The sequence below is a fragment of the Pristiophorus japonicus genome, chromosome 1 (assembly GCF_044704955.1).
Source record: "Pristiophorus japonicus isolate sPriJap1 chromosome 1, sPriJap1.hap1, whole genome shotgun sequence".
Classification (NCBI taxonomy): Eukaryota; Metazoa; Chordata; class Chondrichthyes; family Pristiophoridae; genus Pristiophorus; species Pristiophorus japonicus.
In genome coordinates, this window is record NC_091977.1 from 456,180,854 (window position 1) to 456,206,122 (window position 25,269).

The 25,269-nt window shown below is 44.3% G+C and overlaps 1 protein-coding gene across 3 annotated transcripts in view; it reads right to left on the reverse strand.

Annotated features, from left to right (window-relative positions):
* The window catches only part of rmdn1 (regulator of microtubule dynamics 1), a 98,938-nt gene extending 74,614 nt beyond the window's left edge, over window positions 1-24,324 (reverse strand). For 2 of the 3 annotated variants that reach the window (XM_070893649.1, XM_070893632.1), the window contains exons 1-2: window positions 24,193-24,324; window positions 15,830-15,947 (exon numbers count right to left, since the gene is read on the reverse strand). In XM_070893649.1, coding sequence (XP_070749750.1) covers window positions 15,830-15,947; window positions 24,193-24,312 — 238 coding nt within the window. In that variant the 5' untranslated portion in view covers window positions 24,313-24,324. Of the gene's footprint in view, window positions 1-15,829; window positions 15,948-23,249; window positions 23,379-24,192 lie in introns of those variants that run through there. The other variant, XM_070893641.1, reaches the window with a different exon arrangement.
* Window positions 24,325-25,269: the final 945 nt, after the last annotated feature.

Here is a 25,269-nt window from a genome sequence, read left to right on the forward strand (position 1 = left end):
TGCGAACTCAGCACAGAAAAAAACAAACTGGGAATTAGAGAATCTTACTGAATTTTAAAATTCTTATAGAAAATGGAACTGGCACGGATGTTTAGATTTTGTGCCGAGAGAGAAATAAAACACAAGATTTGCCCAGTGAACGGGACCGTAAAATAAAACGAAATGTTAGAATGTACACAGCGTGTGTGAAAATTGGATTTCAGTAAACAAAATAGCTATTAAAAATGTGTGGTCTCGTTTTAAATCAATCAAAAAAAATCTTTGGCAATTAGAAGTTAAGAAAACCTTGGAGTTTACTCTAAAATGCCGTCTTCCCTGATGAGAAGACTTTTATTATGACGGCTTTACTAATGATTTCTGCTTTTTTTAACGGATTCCTAATTTCTATGCAAGTTTTGAAGGCACAAAGACTTAAAATAAAGAATTTTTCGGATGATTACGTGAAGTCACATAATGACATCAGGCTTTCTTACAAACCTGTAAAGGAGTTAACCCTTTCCATTGACAGCTGTTTTATACTGGACATTATTAATTTGGATTTAATAGAATAAAAAAAAAACTCACCTAACAGAGGAAATGGCGCGATAGTCAGAATAAAAATAAAAACAAAACTAGTCTATGTAATAATACTCGCCTGATACAAATAAAAGAAAGATACTCAAACAAAACAAATTCAAGAGTTAAAAGCTAAGATAAATAAGCTGGAAGAGATTTTTTTTTATAAACGGGGCCAGACGGATAGTGCAGTGCGCAGCCATAGCACTATCACCTATGGCAATAGAGCCAATATACCCCACGGTGGGTAAGTGTAGTCTACAAACCCAACCTAACTTTACCTCCGATTTCAGAGAGTGACCGCAACATGCACGGATAAAAGATGAGTAGACCAGAACCTAACACCTGGTGATGACCAGGCTATCTGTTTAAAATTTGCAGATAAAACACTCACCGAGATGGGACCGCAGCGGCTACTTCGACTCTGGAGACTCAGGATACTGGGGACCTTAAGGCCCACGCAGGCACTGGATAATACAGACGGACTACAAGAAATATAGCACACGCAGGAAAGACACAACTACATGAACTAGCTTTGTTTAATTTGACTGCCGAAATATGCAACCCAGCAGCCAAGGGCTAGAGCAAGGACAGAACTTATTTTAACGCATGGCTATGTATAGTGTATTAAGTAAGGTTGTAATGCAGCAGGCTGCCGATGCCATGGGCGCAGTAGATTCCGAAGACAGGAGCAAGGTCATAGGACCAAAAGGGGAAGGGCGCAGAAATCCAACTGGACGGAATTTCAGTTCTAGAAGCTCATGCCTGGGCGGACGAAGCTGCAAACAAGCAGCCAAATCCACCCCGCAAGAACAGAAGTGTGGGAACAGAACGGAGCAAAAAGGGGGTGGGACCCCAGGATGTTTAGGGAAACTGGCCAGTGGGATAAAATAAAGACCAAGGGAGGTCTCTGTAATGTAAGGTATATGTCCTGAAGCGTGACACGGTTATAACACGGAGAAGCCGGTATTGATCATGCGCAGCGCAAACAAGAAGGAATACAACCTAAAAAGGGGGGCTAGTAATAAAAGAATCTAAAGAAAGGATATAATTTGGGGTGCGTCAGCGACTACTTATCCTAAACCTAATGGATATCATTTTTCCTAGCTTCTGTGGGAATGAAACTATAAGTCTATACCAGAACCTGGCACAACGGATCCTCGAAGGCCCGGAACCCACTACCCTGAGATTTAATGTCAGAAATGGAACAGGGCAAGGTCGAAAAAAAAGGGGAATACTGGAAACACTAGGCACGGGTTATGCGGCAGGAGTTATGACGATGAATTCCATAGGCCTGTAGGCAATATACGACCGGGTTAACAACTTAATGGCGTAGTCTTGAGTGGTTTAGTGGGGATAACCAAGCCCTTCAAGCGCGGGTGGGAGATGCACGGAAGGGGAACTGTTACAAGTGGCCCATACATTGCCGAAATGCCAAGACAATAAAATTGATCCACGGAATGGGGAAAGATATAAGTAAACGATTACAGGCCGAGATAGTTTGCTCCGGGTATGGGGCCTGGATATAAGTGAGGTACAACATAATTTGAAGCAATTCCAGAATGGAGATATACCAGATTGGATTCCGAACAGCATACTTAACAATTGGACTCTAGATTAAAAAAAATGAATAACACATGCGAGGTACGAAGGAATAGTCACGCATGGGTGCCGAAATTCAGATGTATTACTGGGCGGGTGAATATGATCGGATTTGTGTTGTCCATACCACAGTATGATGTAACAAAGGGAGACCCCTTATATCAGATCGATAATATTGGTGAAGTGAGAAACCAAACTCGGTTACGTTACCATCAGCCTGCCAGACGGGTGATTAAAATTAACAATAGTACCAAAGGCATTGATATAACGGACTGCTATAAAATTAAGTGGTTTTATGTCGAGGTACGCCATGAATGACGAATGATGATTGCAGATTCCACCAAACAAACGGATGCATACTGAGTATCACTCCTCTCGAACACGATCTTGAGACCATCGCTGCCCCGCAAGGGAACGGAGAGTGATGCGTGAGCACGGGGGCAGCCAACTTAACCATTAAGACCAGGGGAGGAGTCACCCCCTGTGTCCTCATTACTCCTAACTTCTGCTTCAGAATCCAAGGGAGAAATAGACATAGACGGATATCATATACATCCCGAGACAACGGAAATCATCGACGGAACAATCACGGATACCCTCCGAGAAGGGTACGAAGAGGCGGTATGGGAACCGCAAGGCAAACAGATACCGGAACTAAATGAGGAACAATTACGTTTGGTGCAAGGAATCCAGAATCAAAGACGACAGTATGTCCGGCTGATGGAAGAAATAGACAACTTACAGAGAGACACTAAGGCAATGCTGGCTGATCAGCCCTGGTACTCAAAGCTGTGGGACATTGGACTTAATATTCAAATTCACCCATGGATAAGAATAATATCACATGTATTTGTAGTAATACAGGGTCTGGTTCTGATGGTCATGATGTGATTAACATGTGCATGAATTAAACAGGCCAAACGATAAGTCAGGGCACGCACTATGATTAAGGCCATAAGGGATGAAAATTTAAGCAGTCCTACAGGAAGGACTTACCTTATATAACTCTTTGGGAAGGTTTCAGAAGGTCCCGAAGCTTGGGAGATGACCACCCAGGTGAACGAACCTATCTGGAACTTGCCTACAGGGAGATAGTTATTGGGAAATATGGCCAGCTTGGCGTATAGCCAAGGGCCAAAAGGGGGGAAATGTAAGAGAAAAATTTGGCATTAGGGGTACCAGTGGGACAAGGGTTAAAGTGCTGGTTCCTGCACTGGCCCATAAGGAGGTAAAAGGCCTCTCTTCGGCCTTGTACCAAAGCTCCAGAAGTTATCAATTCAATAATATTCCGACAGGATACTATGTGAGAACCTAAACAGACATTGATAAGACCTTGCGAAGAGGCTCGAGGCGGACTCACAGACAATAAGGAGGATCAGGAAAGAGAATGCGCACGGCTGAACGCGATACTCCTGGAATAAGCACCAGGGTTATCATGGAATGATAAAAGGGGGGAATGAGAATGTGTAAAAGGGTTGCGAAAGTGGTAGATGGCTAGAGAAGGTGGCAAAAGGATGGAGATAGGGAATCATGGGAAAATAGCTAAAGAAATGGTCAAGATGCAGACAACTGCAGAATCAACAGGAAAAAAAAGGGGTTACCAAGAGTTGAAGTTGAGGTTAGACACGGGTCATGAGAAAGCCCAAGGCAGCACAAAGAAAGAAAGCAATCCTAGATAGGAAGGGAAAAGTAATAGCTTCTACTGATAAGGAGGAAGAGAAACTAATTGGGTTCTTTACTGATAAGGGAAGACAGTGTAGCAAAGCTATAACTAACCTACCTGACACCAGCTCTAATTGGGAGACTTTCTTGCCTGCCATTGGACGTACTCGGGGGGGGGGGGGGGGGGGGGGAGGGAGGCAAAAAGAGATTGGATAGACCAAGTGCTAATCAAATGTGTTCTGTTTTGAAAATGTATATCTACTGTGCTTTTCGCGCTGAAAAGGGACTTGTCCAGGGGAAGGTAAACAGGCTCTGATTGAGAGTGTCCCTTTGTCTTGACAAGTCCCGGCCGGAGAATCTTCAATAAAGGTCTTTTACAGAAAAGGCAAGAGGTGTTCGCGTGTCAGTGTATTCGCTGAAACAGATTGAGGGAAAAAGAATCCGTATTAACACAAGGTTCCACATAATTGATGTTCAGCAATGTAATCACAGGCAAATATAAACACAGACTGCATTGTTGATGAAGTCACACTGCTGTCATCTTATCACCAGACAGCAAAACTCTCAATGCCTCAGCTGGTCCGTTTCTTTAAAAGCTGAAGATAACCTTACATGTTCCATAAAATCATTTCAGATAAAAGACAGAACAGTATATTAAGTAGAGTATTGATAGGATGCTCATGGGCATCATGGGTGTAGGGGAAAAAAATGTAAATAAAAAGATAACTCTGGAATCAAGTAGCACTTAAAAATAGAAACACAAGATAACCCTAATGTGCAGAGAATGTCCCATTCATACTTCTACTAGTCTATAAATTATATTCAACAACTCACATTTATATAGCACCTTTAATGTCGTAAACCATCCCAAGACACCACAGGAGCGTAATCAGACAAAAAAAAGACACCGAGCCAAAGGAGGTGGTATTAGGACAGGCAACCAAAAGCTTGGAACGCCTTAAAGGGGGAGAGCGAGGTGGGGAGACAGAGAGGTTTAGGGAGGGAATTCCAAAGCTTAGGGCCTAGCTGGCTGTAGGCACGGCCACCTATGGTGGAGCGTAGGAAGGCCCGTGTTCAACTGTTTAAAATTATCTTTGGCCTCTGTCTTACTCCAGACAAGACAGAATGGTGTTTACATTATGAGAAATGGTGCGTGCCCATTCTCAGATGTAGAAGTGAAGCCATCTAATGACTTGTTACAAATCAAGGCATCGTATTTATACCTTCTAGGGCTATTCCCAAAAGGAGCTGATTGAAACAGTTGGGGTTTTACAACAATCTGACAACTTCATGGTCACTTTTACAGACAACAGCTTTTTATTTCCAGATTTTAAAAAAACTGAATTGAAATTTTCAAACTGCCATGGTAAGATCTGAACTGACGTTCTCTGGATTATTAGTCCGGGCCTCTAGTTCGGTAATATAACCACTATACTACCATACGGTGGGACAGCACTTTCTGCCACCTCAAGACCTTTGAATCCAAGATCGCATTAATTGGGTAGAAAATTGTGCAGCGTGTGTTAGTGGTAGACTTTCATGGTGTTCGTCACCGGATGCCACGCAGTGCCAGATCACTGGTGCCATTTGTACACCCACCCAAGGCAAACGATGCAAACCAGTTAAAAGTTAGATCCAAAAGGAGCTAGTTACTCAGACAGGCTTAAGAAACCGGCGAGTCTATTTACTTTACAACAGCATAGACTTGGTGGTGACCTGAGAGAAGTCTATAAAATAATGAAAGGGCTGAATAGCGAGCCTATTGATAGATTATTCCAGTTTAACAGATTGGAGAGGACCAGGGGACTCAAGTTAAACTATGCAAGAGCAGGAATAGACTGGATGTTGGCAGTTCTTCCTTTCCCAGAGAGCAGTTGGCCTCTGGAATACACTGATGGCTGGTGTGGTGGATGCTGACTCTCTGCATGCCTCAAGAGGGAGCGGGACCAGTTGTCTACTGGGGCAAAGATCGCATCACATAGAAGACAAGTGGTTTTACAGATAATACATGGTTCACGTGATCTCCTGGACTGGTTTCGATTGCCTAAGGGGTTCGGAGAGGAATTTTCCAGAGTAATTTTCCCCTTATTTCCCACAATACTACAGTAACTACACGCCAAAAGTACTTAATTGACTGTAAAGTGCTTTGAGACATCCAGTGGTTGTGAAAGGCGCTATATTCTGTCTTGTCTGGAGCAAGTCTTTCTTTCTTTATTGACCCTGGATTTTTTTTGCCTCTTACAGGAGATTACATGGCCGGGGTGGGGCAGTGGTGATGAAGTGTTGAGTCATGACGCTCCAGTCATCATGTGTGTGTAGGGCAGGCTCGGTGGATCAACTGGTCTTTCCTGCTCGTCATTTACATACGTTTGGATGAGTTAAGCTGAGAGATTGTAGAGGTGGAGTTAAAGAGCTGTGCAGTATTTTGACAGGGCATAACCAACATATTACCAGCATCGCCACCATTTTGCCTGCCTTACCGTTGCTCTTTCGATCCAACACAAAAAGAGCAGAGAATGTTATGGGGAGATTTGATAGAGGCTACTTCAAAATTATGAAGGGTTTTGATAGAGTAAAATAGGAGAAATTCTTTCCACTGGCAGAAGGGTCCATAAGCAGAAGACACAGATTTAATATCATTGGCAAAAGAACCAGAGGGAGGATGAAGAGATTTTTTTTTTTTAATGCAGCGAGTTATCATCATCTGGAAGCAGATTCATTACTAACTTTCAAAAGGGAATTAGATATCTACTTGAAAAGAAAAAAAACGTTTGCAAGGTTATGGGAAAAGAGCAGGGGAGTGGGACTAATTAGATAGATCTTTCAAAGTGCCAGCACAGGCACAATGGGCTGAATGGACTCTTTCTATGCTGTATCATTCTATGAAAAAGACAATGGTCTGTTTGGAACTCCAGCAGCGAAATCTCCCACACCGCTTCCGCCTGTGGTTCACGCACTCAGACAGTGTTATCGTGAGCTTAATTATACCTGCACACGCAGACAACTCCAGTGATGCTGGAGAAAGCACGGAGATACATTACTTGTCCCTTGACATCACAGTATTCCACAAGTTTTACCACGCTCAGAGCCAAGATATTTGTTGGCACCTGATTTTATTACAGATGCCATTTGTTGCATCTTTACTCAGAGTGGTGATAATGTGATACTCGCTACCACAGGGAGTAGTTAAGGCGAATAGCAATAACCTATTTCAGGGGAAGCTTGATAAGTACATGAGGGAGAAAGGAATAGAAAGTTATGTTATTGGGGTTAGATGAAGTAGGGTGGGATGCTCGTGTGGAGCATTTGCTGACGATATAAAGATGGGAGGAAAAGCAATGTGTGAGGAGGGCACACAAAATCTGCAAAAGGATACAGACAGGCTAAAGTGAGTGGGCAAAAATTTGGCAGATGGAGTATAATGTTGGAAAGTGTGAGGTCATGCACTTTGGCAGAAAAAAAATCAAAGAGCAAGTTATTATTTAAATGGAGAAAGATTGCAAAGTGCTGAAGTACAGTGGGACCTGGGGGTACTTCTGCATGAAACACAAAAGGTTAGTATGCAGATACAGCAAGTGATCAGGAAGGAATCTTGGCCTTTATTGTAAAGGGGATGGAGTATAAAAGCAGGGAAGTCTTGATACAGTTATACAGGTCACACCTGGAACACTGCGTGCAGTTTTGGTTTCCATATTTACGAAAGGATATACTTGCATTGGAGACAGTTCAGAGAAGGTTCACTATGTTGATTCTGGGGATGAGGGGGTTGACTTATGGGGAAAGATTGAGTAGGTTGGGCCTCTACTCATTGGAATTCAGAAGAATGAGAGGTGATCTTATCGAAACATATAAGATAATGGGCCCAAGTTTCCACATGATTTGCGCCTGATTTTTTAGGAGTAACTGGTGGAGAACGGACTATCTTAGAAATCGCAATTCTCCACATTTTTTTTTCTGCAGTTCTAGTCAGGTAGAACAGTTCCACTTTGGAACAGAATTATTTTCTTCAAAAGGGGGCATGTCCGGCCACTGACGCCTGATTTCAAAGTTTCCACAGTGAAAACGTACTCCAAACTAACTTAGAATGGAGCAAGTGAAGATTTTTGTAGAACTGAAAAAACCTGTTCTACACATTAAAAAATCAGGCGCAGGTTACAAATTAGGCGTCCAGAACGAGGTGGGGGGGAAGGGAAGTCATTAAATTCTATAATAAATCCTTATTTATACTTATACAAATATTATACAAATAAATCCAACCTGAATAAACATTTATGAGCAAAGAAAAGATTAAATAAACCATCTTCCTACCTGTGTGAAAGTGCTTCAGGCAGGCCTTTCGGGACTGAAGGCTGAACGGGCCGGCCCGAGACTTCGGGCAGGGCCCGTCCCCAGCACCAGATTTACAGGTAGGTGGCGTTGGGTCGGGTCGGGGAGGTTCGGTTCGGTTCGGGGGAGGGAGGGAGAGAGAGAGGGGGGGAGGGAGGGAGAGAGAGGGAGAGGGAGAGGGAGCGAGAGGGAGGGGGAGGTCAGGTCGGGAGGGGGAGGTCATGTCTGATCCAGTCCGGGGGTGGTGGAGGAGCGGGAGCGCGGGTCGGGTCGGGTCCAGTCGGGGGGGGGGGGGGGGCGGCGGAGCGAGTGCGTGAGCGGGAATCGGGTCGGGTCCAGTCCGGGGGGGGGGGGGGGAGCGGGAGTGGGAGCCGGGTCAGGTCGGGGGGGGGGGGGAAGCGGGAATCGGGTCGGGTCCAGTCCGGGGGGGGGGGGGGGGGGCGGCGGATGTCGGGTCTGGTGGGGGGGGGGGGGGGGGGGGGGGCGGTGGGAAGCAGGAGCTGGCCGTGGAAAGAATCTTATTCACGCAGCCCCAGTGAGGCCATTCGGCCAGGGCTAGGGGCTGCGTGCTTCGGGCCCCTCCCACACAGTTTCGGGCGCCTGGAGCTACTGCACTTGCGTGCCCACTGTAGCACACATGTGCAGAGGTCCCGGCACTGTTTTCAGCGCAGGGACCTGGCTCCGCCCCCTACAGCTCCTGCTGCGCTGCGCCGAGGGCCACAGAGGACCTGCAGGGAGGTGGAGAATACGGAGGATTTTTTTAGCCGCACTTTGTGGCGCGAAAAACGGGCGTCCAGGTCGGGACTGCGCCGTTCTAGGCGCGTGTGGAAACTTGGGCCCTATGAGGGGGCTTGACAAAGTGGATGCAGAGAGAATGTTTCCACTGATGGGGGAGACTGGAACTCGGGGATATAATCTTAGAATAAGGGGCCGCCCATTTAAAACTGAGATGAGGAGAAATTTATTTTCTCAGAGGATTGTAAATCTGTGGAATTCGCTGCCTCAGAGAGCTGGGGAAGCTGGGACATTGAATAAATTTAAGACAGAGATAAGACAGTTTCTTAACTGATAAGGGAATAAGGAATTTATGGTGAGCAGACAGCGAAGTGGACCCGAGTCCATGATCGGATCAGCCTAGATCGTATAAAATGGCGGAGCAGGCTCGAGGGGCCGTATGGCCTACTCCTGTTCCTATTCCTTATGTTCTTATAAACACCGGCACAGACCAGTTGGGCTGAAAGGTGCGGTCATTGCTATGTAATAGTATCAATCACTCCAGTAGATGGTCTGAGTATCTCACGTTAACCAGAATTGACTCACACTGCCCTATACCTTGTACAATGGAAGGGACCCAGGGATGTAACAATGTAACCCCCCCTCATTACCCAAACTGGATACATGCATTTCTTCAATCTCTCTGAAGATGGACCATTTTAATGCTACAGGAGGTGAAATTTGGTCCAAATTTTTAAGCTACATAGCAAGGTGAACAGATAATTATGATCAGTCACTTAGTCCAATCAATACATCTCATCTCTGTACAATATGAAAACAACATAAATAATGTTACCCTGCTTCAGTGGGCCATCTTGCTCGATTCAAATAGAGTACCTCCTCTGTATCCTGCCTTTCTGATCCTGCCTTTTCTGGAGCCTGTGTCTCAGCTGCTGTTTCTGTAGCAAAAGCTAGACTGATTTTTAGGAGTCTAAAATTATGCTTTATTTCCTGCCTTATGTCAGAAAAAAAAACATCCAACACAGTAGGTGTGAGGTTTTTAAATCAATTACAGGGACATGCCACCAAATTGCTTCTAATTTTTGTGGGAATATGGTCCAAAAAAAAAATCAGAATTGCATCACACAAAGAAGGATGAAAATGCTCTCCTGCCTCCCCCTCCTATTTGCTCAGAAAGGGAGTGGAACTAACTAACATTATACAGTTTATTTCCTCAATATTTTCCACAGCTCTAATGTGTCCATTCTCCATTCAGCCAACAAACTGATTTTAGTCCATGTAGTTCTATTTCTAACCAATAGATGGCGGTATTGAAGTGCTAATGAATAGTCCGGTTTTACACAAAGCAAACATGAAAAGACAGAAAAGATCAGCTGGTCCATCGAGCCTGTCCTATATTGTCAGGTACAATTTATGCACCCAATCACCCCCAGTCACATCCTCCTCCACCCACAACTATGCAATCTCCTGGGAGGCCAAATAAGAGAAAATCCAGAGGCTAATTTAGGTAAAAAGGAAAAATTCCTCTCCGACCCTCAAGGGCGATCAAACCAGTTCCAGGATACCACGATGACTGGGGATACATCCCTCCAGTACCAACCTACCTTCTATACGCAGTTACGTCAAACACTTAGGAACTCGTCCAGCTCTCTTTCCATAGATCGATGACTCTCTGTGAAAATAAATAATCTCCGGACAAATAATCTAGGTCTATACCTAAATAACTCAGTCATGCCCCTTGCTCCTTTCTAACCCATCGAACTCAGATAGTTTATCCACATGGGCCAAATAAATTCCTCTCATTATTTGCAAGATCGCAATCAAATCTCATAATAGTCTATGCTTTTTCTAGAGTAAGAAGTCCAAGCTCTCCAAACGGTAACTAAAGACTTTAAAGTAGGTATCAATTGAGTGGCCCTCCAAAACAATTCAACTTCAGTTAAAAAAGGACACAAAGACAAACAAGATCATGAGATAATTATAGATGTGGAAAGCCATTCTTACTTCTTCCATCCAGAGAGACCCCAACAATCCCCCCATTGTAGCATATAATTGTTTCTTCAATGATTCCAGGATTTTTGATTCCACTATTTTATCTGGACATACACAGTGATCATTCATTGTGTGAAGATAAATTTCCTGATATCAGTCCAAAAATTACATTTTAAAAAAGTGAAAATTGTCCAACACTGAGCCCAAATTTACAATTTACTTTGCATCAATGAAATCAATACTTTGTCCCATTTTGCCGACAAATGAAAATTCAGCTGATTTTAGTTATCCCTGCATTTCAGGAATGTGGAGGGGAAGAACAGCTGTGGGCTGTGGAATTAGGCCCAAGAGTACAATCAATCAGTCTCCAGAGTGAAGGAACACAGCTTAGATTGTCTTTTGACAGCACTGTGTTAGCGAATAAGTTCGGGAGAGAGCGTGACTTACGGCAGGACTCACAGGAAACAGTCTACAGAACATATTTAAACAGAGTCTCTGTTCTACAGAAAATCGAACTCACGACCGAAACTGTGGCAATGTCTCCCAGTAAAAGTAGGGTGATTGCTCCAGCAAAATGCAGTGAGTGGAGGCTAGTTACAAAATAAAAATTGATTATTTCTCCAGCAAAATGCAGTGAGTGGAGGATAGTTGCATACAAATTATGCCTGTAAAATCAATCCCAGTCACTTTCAACAGTGTGGTCTCCAGGTGTGATTGACAGGGAAATTACCCAATCATCTCCATTGTGGTGGAAATACCAATCGTACGAACTAGCTCACAAAATAGGAGTGTGAATGTAGAATTCTAGAATGATGTAGCACAGAAGCAGGCCATTCAGCCCATTGTGCCTGTGCCAGTTCTTTGAATGAGCTATCCAATTAGTCCTCCTCCCTGCTCTATCAATATAGCCCTGCAAATGTTTCACTTCATGTATTTATCCAATTCCCTTCTGAAAGTTACTATCAAAACTGCAGTGTATTCCAGATCATCATAACTTGTATAATTTATTTCCTCGTGTCACCTCTGCTTCTTTTGCCAATTATCTTAAATCTGTGTCCTCTGGTTACCAACTCTTCTGCCACTGGAAACAGTTTCTTCTTATTTACTCTGTAACAACCCTTCAAGATTTTGAATACTTCTATTAAATCTCCTCAACCTTCTCTTCTCAAAGGAGAACAACTCCAGTTTCTCTAATCTCTCCACTTAACTGAAGTATTTTATTCCTGGTACCATTCTAGTAAATTTCCTCTACGCCCTCTCCAAGGCCTTCACATCTTTCCTAAAGTGTGGTGCCCTGAATTAAACAGAATACTCCAGCTGGGGCCTAACCAGTGTTTTATAAAGGTTTAGCACAACTTCCTTGCTTTTGTAGTCTATGCCTTTATTTATACAGCGAAGGATTCCGTATGCCTTTTTAATAACCTTCTCAACGTATCCTGCCACCTTCAAAGACTTGTGTACATACACCCCCAGGTCTCTCTGTTCCAGTACCTTTTAGTTTATATTGTCTCTCCTCATTCTTACTACCAAAATTAATCCCTTCACATTTCTCGGCATTGAATTTCACCTATCATGTGTCTGCTCATTTCACCCGTCTGTCTATTTCCTCCTCAAGTCTGTTACTATCCTCCTCACAGTTTACTACATTTTCCAGGTTCCTGTCATCTGCAAACTTTGATATGATAACCTGTACACCCAAGTCCAGATCATTAATATATTTCAAAAAGAGCAGTGTTCCCAATACCGACCCATGGGGAACACTGCTGCACACTTCGTTCCAGTCTGAAGAACAACTGTTCACCACAGCTCTTTGCTTTCTGTCTGTTAGCCAATTTTGTATCCATGTTGCCACTGACCCTTTAATCCCATGGGCTTTAATTTTGCAAAGAAGTCTCTTTTTGGGCCCAAGTTTCCACATGATTTGCGCCTGATTTTTAGGAGCAACTGGTGGAGAACGGACTATCTTAGAAATCGCAATTCTCCACATTTTTTTTTCTGCAGTTCTAGTCAGGTAGAACAGTTCCACTTTGGAACAGAATTTTTTCTTCAAAAGGGGGCGTGTCCGGCCACTGACGCCTGATTTCAAAGTTTCCACAGTGAAACGTACTCCAAACTAACTTAGAATGGAGCAAGTGAAGATTTTTGTCGAACTGAAAAAACCTTGTCTACACATTAAAAAATCAGGCGCAGGTTACAAATTAGGCGTCCAGAACGAGGTGGGGGGGAAGGGAAGTCATTAAATTCTATAATAAATCCTTATTTATACTTATACAAATAAATTCAACCTCAATAAACATTTATAAGCAAAGAAAAGATTAAATAAACCATCTTCCTACCTGTGTGAAAGTGCTTCAGCCAGGGAGAATGCTGCAGGCGTTCGTTCCCGCGGGGGGGGGGGGGGGGGGGGGGGGGGAGGAGAAAGCCGTTTGTTCCCACCAGGGGGGGGGGGGGGGGGGGGGGGAGGATAAAGCAGTTCGTTCCCGCGGGGGGGGGGGGGAGAAGAAAGCCGTTCGTTCCCGCGGGGGGGAAATTAAACAGCTACAAAGAACTACAAAAATGGCCGAGTGCCAATGTTTCCTTCATACTGCGCGTGCGCGAACGCTCCAACGCGCACGCACAGCGTTGCCGGCAGGAAAAAAACGAATTTAAATGGTACCCGCCCCCTCCCACTTACAAAATCGGCGCGAGTGTAGGCTCCGCGCCAAACAGACAAGGAGCTGCAGGGCGCTCCAGAATCACGCATTTTTTTTTCCGGCGCCGTTTTAGGCGCGAAAAACGGGCGCCCAGCTCGGAGGGGCGCCCGTTTTTTATCGTGTGGAAACTTGGGCCCATTATGTGGTACTTTAGTAAATGCGTTTTGAAAGTCCATACACACAATGTCAACTGCACTACCCTCATCCATCCTCTGTTACTTCATCAAAGAACTCAATAAAGTTAGTCAAACACGATTTGCCTTTAACAAATCCATACTGGTTATAATTTATTAAACCATATTTTTCAAAGTGCCAATTACTTTTTGTCCAGGATTAATATTTCTAAGTTTCCCCACCACCGACGTTAGTCTGACAGGCCTGTAATTGCCAGGTTTATCTCTCTCCCCATTACCGGGGTGCAATATTTACAATCCTCCGGTCATCTGGCACCACTCCCATATCTAAAAGAGGATTGGAAGATTGATGTATAAACACAATTAGAATAATTTAAGATCAATACCCTCCTTTTACTGAATTGTAAATTATCATGGTTGCAAGCAACCCTCAAAAATCAAAAACTGCTCAGTAAATAGTTAAATCAAATCTTCGCCCTACCTTCCTGTGACAAAATAATGTGGGAACTAAAACACTAATATATGTGTTATTAGGACAGTATATCAAACATATAAACATATTGGCCTAGAAATTGCGGTTGGAGGCTTCCCACGGGCGGATGCCTCCTACCCGAAAAATTTCTACGCAAGTACCCGGTGGTCCCGGAGGAGCGCGAGATTCCGTTGGGGAGGTCTTCTCTTCCCGCGCTATGGAGCGCGCTACCGTCCTCCAGGTTCGAACGCAGAAGATGCAGTCACATGTGACTGCTCAACCAATCAGGTAAAGTATTCTCAATTAATAGCATTCTCAATTAATAGCAATGGGAACTCCGTATCTCCGAGTTCTCATTGCTTTCTCTCAATTAATAGCAAACACAATAACACCAAATAAAAAATAAAAAACATACCTCACATAATTAAAATTAATTGAAATTAAAGTTAATAAAATATCTTGAGAAAAAAAATTGAGTTTTTAAAAAAAATGTTTAATTATGGTTTAAAATAAATTTAATGTAGTGGGCAAGGTTTTTAAAAATGTGATTTTTAAAATTTTATTTAATTATATTTTTGTATGTTTTAAAACTCTTACACCTGTAAAAGTAGGCTATGCGCCTGCTTTTATCAGGCGCAAGAGCTTTGAGGACATTTGCTGGGCAAGATATGGGTAAATCCCGCAATCTTGCCCTTGCAAATGTCCTCGCTCCCGATATGCGTTGGATCGGTCAAGCTCCAGCTTGTCAGATCGGAAAAGCCGGTTTTCAACGCATGTGTATTGTGCGCTGAAAACCAACTTTTGCAATGCCTCTCAGGTCCGAAAACATCTAGTACAGACCCGGAAGGCCAGAATTTCTAGGCCAATAATAAATAAATAGCATTAATTGCTCGCTGAGATTACAGGTGAATTTTTGTGATGTTCAAGGAGAAGATACAGGATTGGAGAATGGAACTTCAAACTCTCAGAGATCAGATACACCATGAGCCAGATGCAGGGTAAAGTTTCCTTTGCTAAGAGCATCCCCTACTCACTGAATCAGTGCAATTCTTTACATATTCACTACCACACACCCTTATGACCTCTATAATTAAGACTGCCAACTTGTAATGATCCAGGGCAGTTTGTGCTGTGACCCTGTGCTTATAAGGAACTAGGCAAGACTGGCAACAACATTTCACTTCAGGCATGTACAGAGAGAAGGTTTTCAGTCTATCAGTCTGAGTTGGGTTTGCACTTGCTTTTGAATCTAGATTTGAGAAATGATTCCAGATGGATTACTGCACTTCTTTATCAGTGCAAACTAAAGTTTCAGCATTTGTATTCCTTGTATGACTGCTCTGGTAGCAGAAAATGATGACCTAGAATGAAATATAGTCCGAGTGGTCTTGACATGGAGGGGGATAAATCAGAGGCTGACCTGTGATTTTTGTGGGGTCAAGAGTGTACATGATAACATTTGGTCATCATTTTTAGCAAGATGGGCCTTATATAATACATCATAAAATGCTCAGAATGCCAGTCACACGAACAGACCACCAATAACTGGAATAAGAGTGTATAACTTGCTCATTACCAGTACAATTCTCTCATTTGTAAATGTAGACATTTCACCAACAGAATTGTAATGCAAAACTCCAGGTCTGTACTGTGTTTACCTTTTTGATTAGCATGAACTATTAAAGATGTTGGAATGTTTCTGAAAGCCTCATAACCCAGCAAGGTCACTAATGTCAGGGCAAGTCCTCTTCCTAAATTTATAACACCTCCCAGAACCTAGGCATGGAGAAGAAACAGTTAGGAAATCAAAAAGGTCAAAACAAACAGCAAATATAATTTTAAACTGTTATTTTCTTTCCTGATGTCTCATTAGGACCCCTGGTCAAGAGAACCTGCTCCCAGGCTCCCAGGCCACCAATATTCTATTGGCTGGCTACTGAAGGTTTGAGAATGACCAGAAATAATTCTGGCTCCCTGGGGAAAACATCTGGTTTCCACTAAGCATTTCCCCACAATGGCAATGCCAAGGATGAAAAGCTTGGTGTGTCAGCAATTGCAAGAGCAAAACCAACAGCTCGGAACACCAGTTGCACAGAGTAAGCACTGAATTGAGTTGGCAGTCATAATGATTATAAACATTAATTTACATGGTACTTCCTTCTCCTTCCCTGTGGACTTAGAATCATCGATGTTTACAGCACGGAAGGAGGCTAGTCGGCCCATTGTGCCTGTGCTTGTTTCATTTACATCCTTAACATTGCGCCCCTGGTCCTGAACCCTGGTTGCACTGCAGTTTTCTTGTATTCTAAATATCATGGTAGTCACCCATCAAATCAGGAATGAAATCGCAGTGGTACTTCCAAAGTAGAAGCAAGTGATCTGCCCCTTCTTGCATTATAAAGAGTAACAAACAGCAATGCTGCATGTCTTTTTCTTCAAGTCATAAGCTACACGATAGCAAAATAAATTTACTTTCAACCAAAGATTTCTGACGTTGTGATTTTGATCAGAAATATTTTTTATAGGAATACATTTTTGTCATGTATGTACATGCTATTTGTAGCCACCAGATGGCGTCATTGTTGGAGGTCACCGAGCAGCACGCACATGGCGCTGCTCAGGTATAAAAGGCCAGCCATTTTGTGAGTCAGACACTTTGGGCCGTAATAAAGCAGGAACAAGGTTATACCTTGTTCAGTTAACACAACTCGGTTTGTATCTTTATTGCATAAGTAACATTTGGAGATGAGAATACAAGAACCTTTGTTTGCAAAATGAACAAGATTGGTTTTTTTTTAAGAGCGATTCGTGGAGGGAGAATATTGGGCAAACCGTTTGTGAGCCGTTTGAACCAGTACTTCGTGGCCAACAAAATGCAGGAGGTCGACGATGCAGATCGGCACCGGGCCGTGTTCCTCACTGTGTGCAGTGCAAAGATCTACGGTCTGATAAAGAATCTACTCATGCCTAGTGATCTAACAGAGAAAATGTACGAGGAGTTGTGTACATTGGTATGGGAGCACCTGCAAGCCAGACGACGGAAGCATCATCTCGAGATACAGGTTTTATACACACGTTAGATCGGAAGGCCAGACCGCGGTGGAATTCATTGCTGACCTGAGACGTCTAGCGGGACCGTGCAAGTTCGGGACGGTGCTGGCAGACATGCTGCGGGACTTCTTTGTTATCGGTATCAACCACGAGGTGATCCTGCGCAAACTTCCGGCAGTGGAGGAGTTGGATTTAAAAAGGGCCATCCAGATCGCTCAATCATGTATAACGACAGACAGAAGTTTAAAGCAAATATCGGAGAAGAACTGAACCTCGGCAAGTACTGTAAATGCGATTGATTCGGCGTTCGGCAGAGCAGCACATGGCAGGGCCTATCCGGCTGCGTTTGCGAAACCTGTGGCTGCCCAAAGTCCGCCAGCTGTAATGTATCCGACTTCTCCGTGTTGGCGTTGTGGGAGAAATCATCGGCACCAGCGGTGCCGATTTAAGCAATATAGTTGCAAAGGCTGTCTGAGAGTGGGGCGTCTCCAGCGCAAGTGTCCGCAGATGAACAAGCGAGCTGCGACACACCACGTGGAGGATGAGAGTCAGATTAGCGCGGATCCGGATACGCAATCCAAGATGCCAGAGGAGGAAGTGTATGGACTGTACTCTTTCATAACCAATAGTAAACCAATTTTGATTGTGAAGTTTAACAGGATACCGCTATCGATGGAACTGGACACAGGGGCGAGTCAATCGATCATGAACGAGAGTGCATTTAATAAGCTGTGGGATACTAAGACTGTGAGGCCCAGGCTGAGCCCTGTTAAAGCCAAGCTGCGCACATACACCAAAGAACTGATAAAGGTGATTGGCAGTGCCCAAATTAATGTGTCGTATAGATTCTATAGATATGTGAAGAGAAAAGGATTAGTGAAGACAAACATAGGTCCCTTGCAGTCAGAATCAGGTGAATTTATAATGGGGAACAAAGAAATGGCAGACCCGTTGAACAAATACTTGGTTTTGTCTTCACAAAGGAAGACACAAATAACCTTCCGGAAATACTAGGGGATAGAAGATCTAACGAGAAGGAAGAACTGAAGGAAATCCTTATTAGTCAGGAAATTGTGTTAGGGAAATTGATGGGATTGAATCCCGATAAATCCCTAGGGCCTGATAGTCTGCATCCCAGAGTACTTAAGGAAGTGGCCCTAGAAATAGTGGATGCATTGGTGATCATTTTATAACAGTCTATCAACTCTGGATCAGTTCCTATGGACTGGAGGGTAGCTAATGTAACACCACTTTTAAAAAAAGGGGGGAAGAGAGAAAATGGGGAATTATAGAACGGCCAGCCTACATCAGTAGTGGGGAAAATGTTGGAATCAATTATTAAAGATGAAATAGCAGCACATTTGGAAAGCAGTGACAGGATCGGTCCAAGTCAGCATGGATTTATGAAAGGGAAATCATGCTCGACAAATCTTCTAGAATTTTTTTGAGGATGTAACTAGTAGAGTGGACAAGGGAGAACCAGTGGATGTGGTGTATTTGGACTTTCAAAAGGCTTTTGACAAGGTCCCACACAAGAGATTGGTGTGCAAAATTAAAGCACATGATATTGGGGGTAATGTACTGACATGGATAGAGAACTGGTTGGCAGACAGGAAGCAGAGAGTTGGGATAAACAGGTCCTTTTCAGAATGGCAGGCAGTGACTAGTGGGGTGGCGCAGAGCTCAGTGCTGGGACCCCAGCTATTTACAATATAAATCAATGATTTAGATGAAGGAATTGAGTGTTTGCAGATGACACTAAGCTGGGTGGCAGTGTGAGCTGTGAGGAGGATGCCAAGAGGCTGCAGGGTGACTTGGACAGGTTAGGTGAGTGGGCAAATGCATGACAGATGCAGTATAATGTGGATAAATGTGAGATTATCCACTTTTGGGGGCAAAAACACAAAGGCAGAATATTATCTGAATGGCGGCAGATTAGGAAAAGGGGAGGTGCAACGAGACCTGGGTGTCATGGTACATCAGTCATTGAAAGTTGGCATGCAGGTACATCAGGTTGTAAAGAAGGCAAATGGCATGTTGACCTTCATAGGTTGGGGATTTGAGTATAGGAGCAGGGAGGTCATAGTGCAGTTGTACAGGGCCTTGTTGAGGCCTCACCTGGAATATTGTGTTCAGTTTTGGTCTCCTAATCTGAGGAAGGACGTTCTTGCTATTGAGGGAGAACAGCGAAGGTTCACCAGACTGATTCCCAGGATGGCAGGACTGACATGAGGAGAGACAGGATCGACTGGGCCTGTATTCACTGGAGTTTAGAAGGATGAGAGGGGATCTCATAGAAACATATTAAATTCTGACGGGACTGGACAGGTTAGATGCAGGAATAATGTTCCCGATGTTGGGCAAGTCCAGAACCAAGGGACATAGTCTAAGGATAAGGGATAAGCCATTTAGGACTGAGATGAGGAGAAACTTCTTCACTCAGAGAGTTGTTAGCCTATGGAATTCTCTACCACAGAGTTGTTGATGCCAATTCATTGGATATATTCAAGAGGGCATTCGATATGGCCCTTACAGCTAAAGGAATCAAGGGGTATGGAGAGAAAGCAGGAAAGGGGTACTGAGGTGAATGATCAGCCATGATCTTATTGAATGGTGATGCAGGCTCAAAGGGCCGAATGGCCTACTCCTGCACTTATTTTCTATGTTTCTATGTTTCTATAACGGTGCAGTGCATTGTTCTGGGCAATGACTCAGCAGGAGCTGCTTGGAGAAAATCAGATGCGACTGGAACGACATAAAGGCATTGTCGTCAGAGGATGATACTTGTGCCCAAGTATTAAGCAAGTTCCCCTCGCTGTTCGAACCAGGTATCGGCAACTTTACGGGAGCCAAGGTGCAGATCCACGTGGACTCAGATGCAAGACCCGTCCATCATAAAGCTCGAGTAGTGCATATATGATGAGGGAGAAGGTCGAAATTGAACTAGACAGACTCCAGCGTGAAGGGATCATATCACCAGTCGAATTTAATGAATGGCCCAGCCCCATTGTTTTTGTGCTGAAAAGTGATGGCAGTCAGAATCTGTGGAGACTACAAGGCTACGATCAACAGAGTTTCGAAACAAGATCAGTACCCGTTACCAAAGGCTGATGACTTGTTTGCGACACTAGCCAGAGGGAAGTCGTTCACAAAACTGGGCTTGATGTCGGCCTATATGACGCAGGAGTTGGTCGAGACGTCGAAGAGACTTACGTGCATTAACACACACACACACAAAGGACTTTATTTACCACAGGTGCCAGTTTGGAAATCGCTCGGCTGCAGCAATATTCCAGAGGAATATGGAAAATCTACTGAAGTCCGTTCCCAGAACCGTCGTGTTCCAAGATGACATCCTGATCACCTGTCATGACTCCAAGGAATATTTGAACAACCTGGAAGAGGTTCTACTGCGTTTGGACAGATTGGGACTCAGATTTAAACGCTCGAAGTGCGTCTTCATGGCACCAGAGGTCAAATTCCTCGGGAGGAAAATCGTCGCTGATGGCATCAGACCTACTGACATGAAAACCAAAGCCATCAAGAATGCACCCAAACTGCAGAACGTGACGGAGCTGCGTTCGTTCCTGGGTCTACTCAACTACTTTGGTAACTTCCTACCTAAATTGAGCACCTTTCTTGAACCACTGCACATGCTATTGAGAAAAGGCAACAACTGGGTGTGGGGCGCATTGCAAGACAGAGCTTTCGAGCTCGAACAAGCTGCTGGTACATTATGACCCATGTAAATGTTTAGTTTTGGCCTGTTACACATCGTCATATGGAATTGGTTGCATGTTACAACAAGCCAATGAGTCAGGGAAGCTTCAAGCTGTCACATATGCATCCAAAAGTTTGTCTAAAGCAGAAAGAGCTTACAATATGGTAGAAAAAGCAGCTTTAGCGTGTGTGTATGGTGTTAAAAAGATGCATCAATATCTGTTCGGTCTGAGGTTTGAATTAGAGACCGATCACAAGCCGCTCATTTTGTTGTTTTCCGAGAGCAAAGGTATGAATACCAATGCTTCATCCCGCATCCAAAAGGTGGGCGCTGACATTATCTGCCTATGATTATGTCATTCACCACAGATCTGGCACAGAGAATTATGCCGATGCTTTGAGCCGGTTGCCGTTGCCCACACCGGAGATGGAAATGCCACAACCAGCAGATTTAATGTTAATCATGGATGTTTTTGAGAGTGAAGACCTGGACCAGCCAGGACCCGATATTATCGGTGGTAAAGGGTTGCATCCTCAAAGGGGATTTGTCTGCCATACCTAAGCAAATGTGCGAGGAGGCCAAACCGTACATTCGTCGCAAGGACGAACTGTCTATTCAAGAAGATTGCATATTGTGGGGCAATCGAACTGTAATGCCTAAGAAAGGGAGAGAGAAGTTTGTGCATGAGTTACACAGCACACGTCCGGGTATAGTGATGATCGCCAGGTCCCACATCTGGTGGTCAAGAATTGATTTTGAGCTGGAAGCATCCGTACATCGGTGCAACATCTGCATGCAGCTCAGCAAAGCACCAGCGGAATCGCAGCTGAGTCTGTGGTCATGGCCATCCAAACCTTGGTCCAGAATCCATGTAGTGGTGGTGGATGCTTAGTCGAAGTGGATAGAATGCATAATCATGTCATCCAGTACGTCCACGTCAACCATAGAGAATCTCAATATCATGTTCGCAACACATGGTCTGCCTGATATAGTGGTGAGCGACAAGGGGTCGTGCTTCACCAATCAGGAGTTTCAGGAGTTTGTAAAGCTTAACGGCATAAAACATGTAAGGTCAGCACCGTTCAAGCCTGCGTCTAATGGGCAAGCAGAACTTGCAGTACAAATTATCAAGCAAAGCATGAGAGTAACCCAAGGGTCACTGCAGACCCGCTTGTCTTGCATACTGCTGAGTTACAGGACAAGACCCCACACACTCACAGGGGTCTAGCCTGCTGAACTCATGATGAAAAGAGATCTCAAGACCAAGTTATCTCTTGCACACCCGGATTTAAGTAATCATGTTGAATACAGAAGAGAGAGTCAACAAGGATACCACGATCACGCAACTGTGTCACGCGAGATTTCTGTTAATGATCCTGTATGCGTTGAATTATGGTCAGCTGGTACGGTCATGGCCAAGGAGGGTAACAGAGTATTTGTTATTAAGCTCAAGAATGGGCAAACGTGCAGGAAACACATGGATCAAACAAAGCTGAGGCATATGGACGAGCCACAGCAGTCGGACAAAGAATCCGTCAACAACCAACCAACCTACCAGCAGCCTTCAGTGGACTCAAGGGTCATCAGTGAACCCGGAATTTCCATCATGGACTTGTTCAATAAAAATGGACTTGCAATTCCCGACATGGCCACTGCCACCCCCAGCAAGTCAGCCATCCAGCCACCAGCCGCAACAGACTCTGCACATTCACCCAAGGCAGAAATCGAATTGAGACGGTCAACCCAGGAGCGTAAAGCACCGGACCGTCTCAACATGTGAAAGACTGTGATAAGATCTCAGAGGAGGATATTGTCATGTATGTACATGCTGTTTGTAGCCACCAGATGGTGTCATTGTTGGAGGCCACTGAGCAGCACGCACATGGTGCTGCTCAGGTATAAAAGGCCAGCCATTTCGTGAGTCAGACACTTTGGGCCATAATAAAGCAGGAACAAGGTTGTACCTTGTTCAGTTAAACAGTACTTAGTTTGTACCTTTATTGCATACGTAACAATTTTATAGTAGTTTAAACATTAGGCATTATCCACAGGTAAAGGATCAATATCCATATATGTGGTGATGACTTCCAGCTTTACTGTTCCACTACCATCATTACAGTTAATCCGTTAAACTTCTTTGTCTTGCACCTTCTCTCCCGGGTTTTAAATCTCCTCTCCATCTTTTCAACTGTCCCTTTAGTCATCCCTCCTAACACTATCACTGCTCAGCATCCAGCATCTACGTGAAACCCATTGAGATATGTTACATTAAAATACACTGTAAAAATGCAACTTATTTTTCTTACTGGAGATTTCCAAATGTCACTTTGATCACAGAACACCTTTTGCATTATGAACATCCAAATTGTTCCAAGCAGTTTTTCCACCAACTGCCACATTTCATACAACAGGTAAGAGTGGAACGAAGCAAGGGCAGTCCTACCAAGAGAGAGACAATGAGAGGCTATGGAGGAGGATGGTGTGGTCAACACTGTCAAAGGCTGCAGAAAGGTCAAGAAGGAATAGAAGCAAAAATGCACCAGTCACACAAGATGTTATGTGACTAATTAGGGCTATGGTGTGGCAAGAGTAGAAATCTAATTGGTGGGACTTAAACTTGGGACTGACAACACATTCTAGGACTTTGAAGAAAGGGAGGCTGGAGATAGGATAGTAATTTGCAAGGACAAAGAAGATGAGGGTGGTTTTTTTGAGATGGGGACAAATCTAGCGTTGCCAACCCAGAGTGTCCCAGAATGAAAGATTAATTTCCTGGTCACTGTTGTGAGCAATCTGGGAGAAAAGTCATAAAAGTATTATAAACAATTGTGCATTGTTTTCCCATTTGCTTTGAACACGTTAGTTTATTAGTTATAACAATATTGGAGCGGAGGGGGAAAACCCTTTAATGTTAGAGGCGGAAAGTCATGTGATGAAACCTCCAGGAGCATGGCAACCCTCGACTTATCACCAACAACAAACCACAGGTTACACCTGAGCCTGTAATGTCCCATAGTCTGGGAACTCAGAGGTTGGAGCCAAGGCAACCTGGACCGCGCCTGCGCAGTCACTCCCGCTTGAGACGGTTAAACCCGCGGCTCAACACACAACTCCCCCGGGCCTCGGGCCTCGGGCCTGACCAACACATCCCTCCATCCCCGGCCCAGAACAACAAACTTCCCCCCCCTACCCCGGGCCCCCGGACCGGACCGGACCAACACCCCCTCCCCTCCTCAGGCCAGCACCTACCTGCGCTGTTACCCGTGGCCCAGAACAACTGAAGGGCCTCGCTCTGCAGCTCCAACCTCGCCCGATCACTGCACCTTTTAACACCAACCAAGAACAAGCAGCTCTGACAGCCGCCGCCATGCTCACCGTCCGCGCTCTGCAGCGCCGCTGTCCGCCCGCAGAGGGCGCTTTAAACCCCAGCTGAGCAGTCAGCCCAGCGCTCAATCCAATAATACCCAGTGCTGACTGAACCCAGCGATCAGGGTTTTCGCTTTCGGGAATGAAGCTGGGCAGGTGGAAAGGGTATCAGTGAGAGAGCATTTTGATGTGAGCGATCATAATTCAGTTAGATTTAGGGTAGTTAGGGAAAATGACAAAGATGCACCAGGAATGGAAGTTCTCAATTGAGGAAAAGCCAATTTTGATAAGTTGAGAGGTGATTTAGCAAACGTGGACTGGAAGCAGCTAATTGACGGTAAATCAGTGTCAGAGCAGTAGGAGGCATTCAAAGAGGAGATCTGTAGGGTACAGAGCAAGTATGTTCTCTTCAAGAAAAAGGATGGCACTAACAGCTACGATAAAGAAAAAAAGGGAGGCTGATGGTAGATACCAAGGGCTCAATAGTGCAGAAATCCTAGAGGGGTCTAGAAAGTGCAGGGGTGAAATTAAAAAATAAATTAGGAAAGCAAAGAGAGAGCATGAAAACATTTTGGCAAGTAAAATCAAGGAAAACTCAAAAGATGTTTTATAAATACATCTTGTTGTGCGAGGCCCCTTGGGGAGGAGTGATCATAATATGGTAGAATTCTTTACTAAGATGGAGAGTGACAGATTGAGAACTGGTTGTCAGACAGGAAGCAAAGAGTAGTAGTAAATGGGGACTTTTCAGAATGGCAGACAGTGACTAGTGGGGTACCGCAAGGTTCTGTGCTGGGGCCCCAGCTGTTTACATTGTACATTAATGATTTAGACGAGGGGATTAAATGTAGTATCTCCAAATTTGCAGATGACACTAAGTTGGGGTGGCAGTGTGAGCTGCGAGGAGGATGCTATGAGGCTGCAGAGCGACTTGGATAGGTTAGGTGAGTGGGCAAATGC